Source organism: the organism of the source record quoted next, unplaced genomic scaffold, assembly GCF_019419815.1.
Source record: "Pyrus x bretschneideri cultivar Hongxiangsu unplaced genomic scaffold, Pyrus_bretschneideri_v1 Contig25, whole genome shotgun sequence".
Lineage (NCBI taxonomy): Eukaryota > Viridiplantae > Streptophyta > Magnoliopsida > Rosales > Rosaceae > Pyrus > Pyrus x bretschneideri.
The window spans coordinates 5,857,229-5,869,194 of NW_025999557.1; the positions used below are offsets into that span (position 1 = coordinate 5,857,229).

The window sequence follows — 11,966 nt, forward strand, 5'->3', positions numbered from 1 at the left end:
TGAGTTTTAAACATAATTCTAATTAGGGAAAAAAATATCTCTCTCCGTAGTTTAGATGAATTTAATGTAGATTATCTTATCGTTTAAAAAAAAAACCTAAAATAAGAAAAGAAATATAGTAAAATTGGCGCATATAGTAATTTCTCTTTCAACACCTAAACATATCATCCATCCTTCGATGCGTATACTAACATTTCTTTTGTGTCGTATGTTATGCACTTGAGACGGAAGTTATATGTATCGAACGCATACAATAATCGCCCCTCCAGCATGTAGGCCACGTCATCTTTTGGACACGTAGGCCAGTCACTCATGTAGGCGACATCAGCAATCCTTACACGTGTCAGGCACAAAATGGTTTATTACTTTCATTTTCTCAGTCATTTCTTTGTTGAGTCGCACAGGCACCCAGGGAGATGAGCAGAACAGGGACGATGCTCTCCAAAGCTTCCGACTCTGCAAATAAACTCACAGTCAGTCTCTCTCTAAACTCTTTCTCTCTCTCTTCTCGTCGATCCCCGAATTCCCTGTTTCTTCAAGCGATTTTGGTTCCTGCTTTCTTTTTTTCATTTTCTTTTCTGTTAAAAACAAAATTTCGATCCTTTTTTTTTTTTTTTTTTTTTTTTAAATTATTATCAGAATTGCTGAATTAGAATTGTTATGATCAAACATGATGAGAATTTGTTTTCCACTTTCCAAATTGTAGTTTTGATATCAATGAAATGAAATTTCAGAATTTTGTGTAGTTAGAAGTCGTAGCTTGCAGCAGTAGTTGCACATTTTCTCTGCAGCCAAACAGAAAGTAAAATCTGGTTATGTTTGATGTTGAATTCACGAAATCGAGTCTGCTCTGTGATTTATATGGGCAGAAATTCCATGTAGAAGGGCCGAGCGATGGCGTTGGAAGCTTGGAGCAGAAGATGCACCAGCTCAAGTTGCAAATTCAAGCAGAGAGAGTGATTTCAGTAAAAGTAAGTTTTTTGGCATACTTTCCAATGGCTTGTTTACTAATCCATAGTCGGGATTGTTAGAATTGAGTTTAGGCGGAATTGGAATTGAGGAGAAGCAGAATCCGAATTCCCATAGAAGCTGTTTACTAGATTATCAGGAAACGTAAAACTGTAATGATTTCACTTTCAGTAAAAGTAAATTTTGGCATACATTTGTTATTTTGTTATACATTCAGGAAAAGGTTGAGAAGAACAGGGAGAAGGTAGAAGGTTATGTTTCGAAAATTATATCTGAGACAGCAAGAGCGAATTTGAATGCTTTGTCATCAGAGCGGAATAGGAGCTTTAAATTGTTTTCTTCAAGAATTGAACAGCCTCTCTGCAGAATCAGTGGATTTGTGCGGGGATGTGGTGAGAAAGACTGGATTGAGAATCAAGAGGTGTTATTCTCATCAAGTACCAAGCTTCCACTTGCTGACAAGATACCGCCTTATACAACTTGGATATTCTTGGACAGGTTCGATTACATGTTGGTTTAAATGTTTTATTTGTTTTTGGGTTTGCAAATTTAGACTTGTGAGATAATGCAAATCACGGATTTCTATATATGTTTTGTCCCTGCCTTCTTATGTTTTTAATGTGAAAATTGTTGCCGTTGTGTTTCTCCTATCTCAAATTTGTCTTTCACAGCACAGAAATCAAAGAATGGCTGAAGACCAATCAGTAGTTGGGAGGAGGCGCATTTATTACGATGAAGATGGCAGTGAAGCTCTTGTCTACAGTGGCACTGACGATGAGGCAGAAGAACCCGAAGAAGTAAAACATGAATTTTCTGCGGGCGAAGATCGAATTCTGTTGTAAGTTCATATGAGATGTTAGATTTTTAGAGAATCACATTGACTATGGCTGCTTATGAACTTGTGTATTCCAAATTTTGTTGTAGGAATAAATGAAGGTTTTTAATTTTTTGTGTTGAATTTCGTAGGATGGCCTTTCAGGAGCATGGCCTAGGCGAGGAAGTAGTGGAACTTGTGAAGGAGTTTATTGGAGTTCCCATTTCGGATATCCTGGTAGCTTGCATTAACATATGTTCACAATTGTTTTTTGGGAGGATTTTGATGCCTAAATTTTGTGGAATTGTAACTTGCAGGCCCGTTATAACACAATCAAGGAAAGGAACCCCGAGAAGTGCGAACATGAAGGGTGCATTTCTCTTGATAAGAGTCTTAACTGCTGCCTTAGATTCTTTTGATAACCTTTTCTGTCGCCGTTGCTTGGTATGCGGGTGTCATCTTACTTGAATTGTTAAATGAAAATACTGGTTTTTTCTTCTTCTGATAACTCTCAACTGATTCTATCCAACAGGTATTTGATTGTCGTTTGCATGGATGTTCTCAACCTTTAATCTATCCTGTAAGCAGCAGTGTTGCTTATATGTGCCAGCTTGTTTGAATTCCATAAATTTTTATGTCTATTGTGGTATTCTTTCTTTTCAGAGTGAAAAATCACATTGGTCCGGTCATGACGAGAACCGAGAGCCATGCAGTGATCAATGTTACCTCAGGGTATGGAATTTCCTTTCTTTATTAGGTTCTGTTACTACTTGAGGTCTGTTTAGTTGAATTAGTTTCTTTCGTTCTCCTTGAATTCAGTAGTAGGACACTGTTAATCTGATAGGTTTTCATATCATGAACTTGTACAAGTTAAACTCTTTCACCCTCTAATTATTTGCTGGTGAATTAGTTAAATGCCCGAATCTCAGTAGTTTGGGGCTGACTACACGTACATTTTTATTCTTTTGGTCTAATCTGAGCCTTGCTAAACATTTCTTTTTTCTTTTCACCTGATGAACTATAAGGCACATTTATCATGACAATTATGATTTACACACTCCATATTTTCTTTGGCTTTTGCCACTGGTCATGGGATTTTGAATATGACTTCCGGGTTCTTCTTGCAGTTGAGTATAGTAACATCAGAGAGAGAAAGTGCTCCAGGATCATCCATTAATGCCGAGCGACCAAGTTCTCATGGTGGTACCGGCCTCTTACACAATGAAAGAAGTATTCCTGATGAAGCTGTGCCTGCAACTTCAGAAGCCATTCATAGTTCTCATATCCTGAAGATGCACAATGAAAACACAGGGAAGCGCAAGGTCGTGAAGCATACAGATAAAGTGGCAAATGACCTAACTATAGTACCTGATGCTTTCCAGGGTTCTTCTAAGAAACAAAAGAGATTAGATGCTTTGGATTTGGTAACTGCTACTAGTGAACCTATCCCGGTTCAGGTTCACATTTCCAGAGATGAGCCACGAGATGTTACTGAAGTGCCTGAACTGAGGCAAACATCCAAGTCTACATGTGAACAAGTTGAGGGGATCTATAGCAACTCTGAGTGGAAACCAGTGGAGAAAGATTTATACATGAAGGGACTGCAGATATTTGGGAGAAACAGGTAGCCATTTTTGAATTCAAAATGCCTTGTACGGATATTCATTACACCATTCCGTATGTTTGTACTTAATTGGTAATTTGTGTTCTGCAGTTGCCTCATAGCGAGGAACTTACTCTCTGGCTTGAGGACTTGCATGGAGGTGTCTAGTTACATGCATAATTCTGGAGCTTCAATGCCTAATAGATCTGTGGTTGGACCATCTTCATTTATGGAAGACAATGTGAAATCTGATATGGATCAGACAGTAAGCATCATAGACTTATCCTCCTATTTCTTTTCCTACCTCTCTCTCTCTCTCTCTCTCTCTCTCTCTCTCTGATTAAAAAAGGTTACCTTTATTGTACTCATGCTAGGAACAAGAGATGTCGTCAAAGCCACGGTTACTTCGTAGAAGGGGCAAAGCACGGAGGCTTAAGTATTCTTGGAAGTCTGCTGGGCACCCAACAATGTGGAAAAGAATTGCTGATGGCAAAAACGATTCACGTAAACTATATACGCCATGTGGATGCCAGTCTATGTGCGGAAAGGAATGTCCTTGTATGAGTAATGGAACCTGCTGTGAAAAATACTGTGGGTATGTCGGACTTATCCTTAAAGCAGTCAACTGAATGAAATGCACAGAACCAGTGATGACCAATTAACTTTTTCATTTTCAGCTGTTCGAAGAGCTGCAAAAATAGGTTCAGGGGATGTCACTGTGCAAAGAGTCAATGTAGAAGTCGGCAGTGCCCATGCTTTGCTGCTGGCCGTGAATGTGACCCAGATGTCTGTCGTCATTGTTGGGTTAGGTATTGAGCTCCATGATGGACCAGCTGATCAAGCTATTTTTTCTTTTTTTATTGGAATCATGCAGTGTGTTCATTGTAGAGAGCTTGTTATTTCCTTGGTGGTGATTTTGAATTTAAATATAAAAACTTTTTGCAGTTGTGGGGATGGTTCACTAGGCGAGCCACCGAGACAGGGAGATAGTCAGTGTGGAAACATGAGGCTTCTTCTACGACAACAACAGAGGGTGAGCAATTCCTAGTATTTAGTTAATAAATCACTTCTGTAGTCTGCATAATTTACTTTATGATTTTTTATTAAATACACTTTCTTTTTCTTCAGATTCTCCTGGGCAAGTCTGATGTTGCTGGCTGGGGAGCCTTCTTAAAGGTTGGAAGATTTTGATGTTTTTGCATGTGGCTTCCTAAAACTTATAAGCTGATTTTTCTTTTCTCACCAAATTAAATCATGTGATTTCAGAACCCCGTAAACAAGAATGATTATCTTGGAGAATATACTGGTGAAATCATCTCCCATCAGGAAGCAGACAAGCGGGGGAAGATTTATGATCGTGTAAACTCGTCATTCCTTTTCGACTTGAATGAACAGGCAAGGAAATTGACCACTTTTATATTTGCATTTTAATTTTCTTCGCAAATACGTGATACCTGTAGGCTATAGCTTTACTCTGGCATGACACCTGTTTACTGCAGTATGTCCTAGATGCTTACCGAAAGGGAGACAAGCTTAAATTTGCAAACCACTCGTCGAATCCTAACTGCCATGCAAAGGTAATTAAGTTTATGTAATTCTCTTGTTTGATTAGTTATAAGGGTGTGTGTAATACATGTTTGCGTATAGGTAATGCTGGTCGCGGGTGATCATCGAGTTGGCATATTTGCCAAGGAGCATATTGATGCTGGTGAGGAGCTCTTCTATGATTATTGTTATCTTTCAGAGGCAGCACCTGTATGGGCTCAAAAACCGGAGGGTTCTAAGAGGGACGATTCATCTGCTTCCAGGGGCAGAGCGAAAAAGCACCAACCTCTTTGAATGGATAGTTAGCATGGATGGAGAGGTACATAGGTATTAAGTATGGCGCACAGCTCGACTCTGGAGGTTTTTATCCATGACAACAGCCGGGACAAGAATTGTCCTTCTAGGTCAATAAAGCTGTATTGGAAATAACGTTATTTTCATGGATTTATAGACAATAAGTCAGAAATTCTTCTGGCAGTTTGGTACTATAGTTTGTGTCCGACGATGCTAACGCAGAGAGGCATGTTGTGATGGGAATAATCGGTAATTCTCTGTAAACATTTCTCGAGAAGAAAAGGGGGTTGCATTGATTTATTTATCTTTGATAAGATTCTGAACTTTTTGAAAGAAATTGATAAACGGACGGCAGTTTGCCGTGTGAGTTACTGCAGCAAATGAAGATACAGCAATTCATTCCACACAACAGGAAATGCCAGGAAGACACCAATGGCTGCAATCCTGAACCCCCGATGGGTGATGATTTCGTATACAGATTGATGACCATCTATTCTATATTCTGACAAGCCAGTTATGTTCAACAAAGTCACACGAGCCTTCATCTGCTGAGCGACCTGCTCTGCAATTTTGTTTCTCTCGTCCGCAATTGGTGAGGGTTCGAGGAGGGTTTCAGTAGCTTCCGCACAGCTCCCGCCTGTATTCCATTGACCTTCTATGGTCAATGAAGAATTACAAATTAAACACTCCGCAAAGAAACCTAGTTATATGAAATTTATATATGCAGGCATTATAATCGTGGACAGGATGTGTCGGTGATAAAAGTCATTTAACTATTGCATGTATCGCTTGCACACAGACCAGACTGACCCGGCGTTAGTTTTGTGATCGTTCCACCAATGTCCTACTCTTGCCATGCCTTTGTCGACCAAGAAAGGAGAGACGTATAAAATTCAACTGTACACTTATAATCCTGTGACAAATTGAACGACTACTTCAGAAACTTAATGGAATACAAATACGTACGTAAATAATGTTGTTTTCACTCAACGTAGCATTTTCCGACTGCATGTGGCCTTGAAGCATTTCCAAATCATCTCACTTAAAATTGAAGAATCAAATAAGAAACCAAACGAAGTTTTTAAGAATAATACATCGTTGATACTTGATAGTAGCTAGCTAGGCTAGTGTATGTGGAACAAATATACAAGTGATTAATCTAATTAATTTGAGCACCATAGAAACTTTTACCAAATCATATAAAACAACGCAGGCTGTTAAATTAAATTAATAACCATTTATCTGTGCTATATGATATGAACTAATTATCTCCTCATAAATTAGTAATTGTCAAGAAATTAAACAGAAAAAACAAGAAATTAGCGATAATAAAATTCAAGTAATTTAATATTTTTTTTCAGGATACCCGTCATGGCTTGGCCCGGCACGGCGTCTTAGGAAAACTAATGAAAATGATTTGAAAACTTTGAGTTTTAATCAAAATGATAAAAATGCGCTGTAAGTGAATAATATCATGAGTGAATAAGAGTTTCGTTAAAAGTGAACCGTAACAGTTAAGTAACTTTTTAGAGTAAAAATATCATTATTTGTTGAAAGTGAACGGTAATAAGAATTTCGTTAAAACTTCCTTTATCTTTAAGGTTTGTGTTCAGAAGCCGGGCAAAACTCCAAAGCCGACGCCTCTCTTAATTTCTCCCTCTCTCTTCGGGTATGAAAATTCAACATTCAAAATTCAACCCCGTGTTTTATCATACATACTCTCTTATTAAATTACAGCAGTATTTTGGTATGTGTTTGTGTGCTGTGCTCGAATAGAGTTGTAGCTAGTTACGTTACATATTCCCATAACCCTAATTTGGGTTTTCTTTTTATTATAGTTCGTGTTTATGCTTACTCAATCATGTATTATACCTTAAGTATGCAGTTTGCTGTGTCTTATTGCTCGCTTAAAGTTAGCTTTCGTTCATCAGTTTGGACTCCTTTGTTGGATTATTCCATTGAATCGCGGCCTATGATTTTCTTGTCATGCACGTATTGGGATATATCTAGAATCCTACACCAGCAGTTTTCATTTGATAAGTAAATTGTTTTAAACTAATTAAAATTGTGCATTGTCAGCCCTTGCCATCGATTTTGAGATTTAAGGTTTACTATCTAATTCTGTCACGTCTTTGTGGCGGTATTGAATCGTTTGGAACAGATTCCTGTTTCCATTTAGTTTCTCGGTTTGTTTCACTATGTAATCCTTTATTTTATGATCTCGTAGGAACTGAACTTTAGTTTGTAAACTTTTAGTTGGATAAGATTTTTAACCAATCTTGTAACGCCACGTGTCATTATCCGAACGTACTATTTTGTGAATAGATTTCCGATAAGATTTTCAACCAATCCCGACATGTTACATGTCACTTCCTGTTTGCAATAATTTAGTCAAGATTTCGATAAGATTTTCAACACTTCATTATGTCCACACTTCATTATGTCAGGCCACATTAACCATTCATACTATGCTACTATTATATATTCAACACTTGCCGTTTGCTCCGCCACCGTTTTTGTTTGCTGCGCCACCCTTGCCCTCCAACTTGCTGTTACCGTTCTTGCCATTGGCTCCCTCCTTCGACGGTGTTGGAGGATAGGCAGGAGGAGGAGGAACTTCCTTTGGTAAGTAGTGTTTGGCAACATACTCTGAGGTATTTCATGTTCTTTGAGTTTTTTTTAACCTTCAGAAACAAATATTGGAGTCGTTCCTCCACCTCATTGTTCAAAATGCCAGGTGGGCCTATTTTGCGACCCTGATTGGGAATTTAGGTTTTACAAACATATCCTATCAGAAGATTATGGTATTGAGTTGGATGTTGGTTCATCCAAGAAGGATTAGAGGTGGGCTTAAGATTTAATAAAGATGAAGAATAAATATGTATGGTTTTGGACCTTGGTGCTCACTACCTTTGTTTATCAAGGTAGTAAAACCACATGTAAAAGATTTACTATAGGACCAATTTGTTTTGGTATTAAGCTAATGTTGGGAGCTATCTATGAACTTTACTCATATGATCTGATATCATAGTTATTCCTCATTTTTTATGTCTCCTATAATTTTTTGAAACAAGTAAAATTACACAACAATGAGCATGGTAGCCGATTCTGCCCTACTCTTCCTTGCCTTTATGAACCAAGATATGCGACACATGCTACTTGACTGTACACTTGTAATCCTATTAAAATACACAACTTCAGGAACAAAACACACAATAACCTGAAAATTAAACAATATACAACAATTCCGAAGAACAAGAAACATGGTTTACTGACATAGAAATCAAATGAAAACACCGTAGACAACATGTAGTCTACATATGGCGGTTGTGAAGCTGCGATGAGTCCAACTTTCATGGGTCTTCACGATTGCTGCTGTGGCCAACCGATGCTTTGTGCCTGAGAATTTTGGCACAACCGAAGCTGTCTCCCACCCGTCAGAGCTCTCCACTAATCTACCAGAAGGGTTGCCGGCAACTACAAGCTTGGTGGGAGATAGGAGCGCTCGACCATCTCCAAATGTTAGTGGTCCTCCAGCTACCTCAATGAGCTTCACTTCCTCCCCCTTTGCTAGATCAATTTTCAACAATTTGCTACTGAAAGTGTGGATAACTATCAAGTAGCAATCTGGGTGGTAAACAATTTCGTTCAGGCCAACCGAGTTCTTGTACCACTCCTTTGCTCTGAGGAGAGGGCTTCTAATTGTTGATAGAAGTTTCCCGTCTGCTCCGACCTTCCAAATTTTACTGGCTGTGCAATCTGTCACGTATGCATTACCTTCGGCATCAACTGCAACATCATCTGCGAATGATCACCTACATCAATAGGAAAAAAAGGGAGAACGGGATGTGATGTGAATCGTATCTATAAACTGCGATCATGCTTTTGACAATGAACATTAATCAATATCAATAAAAGGATGCAAGAATGTGGCAAGATGGATAAAAAATGGTTGAACAATTTCAAGCTTCAATGGATCTTTGTAGTTTACTTCTTCCATATTTTTTAAATCTAGATACATGACCAGAAGGTTGGGGTAGATTTTAGTGTAGATAATAGCGATTGTTCAAAAAAAAAAAAATACCTATTATTGAATAATGATCACATATGAACACTATGAATAGAATTACCTAGATTCACTTTAATCGAAAATAATTGACTATCAAACAAAAATAAATATTGAGACTAAACACAAGATACTGATACTTTTTTGTTTTTAAGGTAATAAAGGATTTCAAAACCTTGAGGAAGGAAAAAGGACAACTCATGCTAAAAACAAAATAGATCACGTTACAGTATAATCATTAGACAAACAAGTCATTATCCATAAAAAACCGACATTGTCCTAAAAAGTTACATCTCGATGGTTAATGCTCCTTTTTAATATTTAGCTAAAACTTTGTTAAAAAAATATTAAAAATAAAATTAAAAAAAAAATTCTAAAACCAGGGATAAAAAGGTAAACCCAAAAAGAAACACTGCAAATCTTTTAAAGGGCCAAAATCGAAGCCCAATAAAACGATCACCCGCTCCCGCTAATTCCAATTTAAGCCTACAAGGGACAAGAAGCCCACAATCTCGAAAGGGCCGACATTTTCTCCTGCAGGGAAGGGGAGGCTCACACTCACCGGACGGCAATCAGTTGAAAAGGATTGACCTTTACCCGAAGCCCCAGTTTCGGATTCGCAATCTCTCTCTCTCATTTCTCCATCTCGTCGCAGCCTCTTCGTTCTCAGGTAAAAACCCTGACGATCGATTCGATCTCAATTCTCTAATTCATTCGTTTTGTTTTTTTGTTTTTGTATTTGTGGAGGTTTATGGAAATTATTTCTTATTCTACGCAACTATTTGAATCCAGCTATTTAAGTTTCGATCGGTATTTTCATGTTTTTTTCTTTCTTTTCAGTTAGTCGTTTAATTGTTCTGTAAATATGTGATAATAATGGAAAAATCGGATCTTGGGATTAAGGGATTGGAGAAAATCAATCTCTGATTGAACCCAGAAAGCATAAAACACTCCCGAAAATTTCATGGATTTTACAGGCAACTTTAGATTCCGACTAAACGAAACGATTTCTTCATGAGAACATAAGTATTTTCATTTTTATCCTGAAAGTTTTCGGTGGGTTTTAAATTTCTAGGCATCCTATCGAAAAGTTCAATTTTCGGGCATAAAGTTAGGTGCCAATGTCTAATAGCTATTGGTCTGATTTTGGTATTCTTACAAGGAGCAATATTTTAGCATGCTTTTATATATGTTCTTTGATACATTCTATTTTGCGGACAGCCTGTTGATAACTTCACCTAAATCCAGGGCCTCCTGTTTTCGGGTTAGTCTGTTAGAGTTTGTAGAGTACCTAAATCCAAGGCCTCCTGTTCTCGGGTTAATCTGGTAGAGTGTATAGAGTCCCTAAAATCCAAGGTCTCCTGTTTTTCAGGTTAGTCTGTTAGAGTATGTAGAGTACCTAAATCCAAGGCCTCCTGTTTTCGGGTTAATATGTTAGAGTGTGTAGAGTCCCTAAAATCCAAGGCCTCCTGTTTTTCGGGTTAGTCTGTTAGAGTATGTAGAGTACCTAAATCCAAGGCCTCCTGTTTTTCGGGTTAGTCTGTTAGAGTATGTAGAGTACCTAAATCCAAGGCCTCCTGTTTTCGGGTTAATCTGTTAGCGTGTGTAGGGTCCCTAAAATCCAAGGCCTCCTGTTTTTGGATTCAATCTGTTAGAGTATGTAGAGACCAAACTCCAAGACCTCCTGTTTATGGGTTCAATCTATTAAGAGTATGTGGAGTTAAGGTGATCCCAAGTGTCACAAGATTAGTCTATATGTTTACGATGGTCAATGTCATTTGAAGATGATGACATGTGTTGCAAGGATTAAACCATCTGATCATTGATCAGTGAGTGAGTCGGTTATGTAAGAGAGATATAATCCTCACTTCATTGTATTGTACGACTAACCTGAGATGATGCAGAATCGTATCTGCCTAGTCATAGTTCTGGTTTTTGAGATTAGTCAAAATAATGTTAAAGCATAAAATGCATTGCCTTTTTGGATTGAATTGACAGGAAATTAGAATATGACACTTTCGTAATTGCAGATCAAGTGAAATGGCTGGTCACAAGATTGCTCATGCCACATTGAAAGGCCCAAGCGTTGTCAAGGAGATATTGTACGGATCGGTGCTTGCTTTGGCTTGTGGAAGTCTTTGGAAAATGCATCACTGGAATGAGCAGAGGAAGGTGAGGGCATTCTATGACTTGCTCGACAAGGGTGAGATCAGTGTTGTTGCTGAAGAATAGATATTCGCAGTTCCGATCATGATTGTATGGACGCATTGAACACCCTGTTATTCATTCTCCTCTTTCCATATGGCCCTTGAACTTGAGATGAGCTTAGTTTGGGTCTTGAAATAATCGAGTTTACTACTCCACAGTCGAACTATGTTATTGATATTTGCTTCCTTGGGATTGCATTTTGATGTTTGCTCAAGATGACATGTTATACGGTTGTTTTTCTTGTTTACTTTACCTCCGTTTTGTGCTATTAAATCGAGCGCGAGGATGGTATGATTCTCGTAAACATTTCCGTTGTTGATCAGAGTACATTTCATTTTGGGATGGACAAATTATAGGTCAAAAAATGAGATAGATGCCGGTATTCTCGGAGTCGGAAAATTCAGGAATCTGGGCACCAGTTTCCTGAACCCTAAACAAACTGCTGTTTCTCACTGTCTTTGTGTTGC

At 38.2% G+C, this 11,966-nt stretch overlaps 2 protein-coding genes and 1 pseudogene across 3 annotated transcripts; 2 read left to right on the forward strand and 1 right to left on the reverse strand.

Moving 5' to 3' along the window:
* Positions 1-326: 326 nt before the first annotated feature.
* LOC103938338 (histone-lysine N-methyltransferase EZA1) lies at positions 327-5,529 on the forward strand. The gene is given in 18 exon segments (XM_009348343.3): positions 327-473; positions 870-971; positions 1,187-1,467; positions 1,646-1,807; positions 1,936-2,020; positions 2,101-2,175; positions 2,177-2,227; positions 2,316-2,363; positions 2,447-2,515; positions 2,911-3,407; positions 3,498-3,651; positions 3,761-3,981; positions 4,064-4,195; positions 4,332-4,419; positions 4,515-4,562; positions 4,653-4,781; positions 4,886-4,963; positions 5,034-5,529. Coding segments are annotated over 18 exon segments (2,469 nt in total). The 5' UTR covers positions 327-416; the 3' UTR covers positions 5,226-5,529.
* A 2,311-nt stretch (positions 5,530-7,840) lies between these two features.
* Positions 7,841-11,966, reverse strand: part of LOC125478552 — a 37,992-nt pseudogene continuing 33,866 nt past the window's right edge.
* On the forward strand, positions 9,806-11,816 carry LOC125478450 (probable cytochrome c oxidase subunit 5C-1). Of its 2 annotated transcripts, none has more exons than XM_048586627.1 (2): positions 9,806-9,961; positions 11,322-11,816. In XM_048586627.1, the coding sequence occupies exon 2, from the start codon at positions 11,332-11,334 to the stop codon at positions 11,521-11,523; it is 192 nt and encodes a 63-aa protein (XP_048442584.1). In that variant the 5' UTR covers positions 9,806-9,961; positions 11,322-11,331; the 3' UTR covers positions 11,524-11,816. The 2 variants fall into 2 exon arrangements, with proteins under 2 accessions (XP_048442584.1, XP_048442585.1); XM_048586628.1 differs by having other exon boundaries at positions 9,831-9,961; positions 11,290-11,816.

Coding starts and splice junctions, on each gene's coding strand:
- LOC125478450 (XM_048586627.1), top strand. CDS start 11,332: ATGGCTGGTCACAAGATTGCTCATGCCACATTGAAAGGCCCAAGCGTT.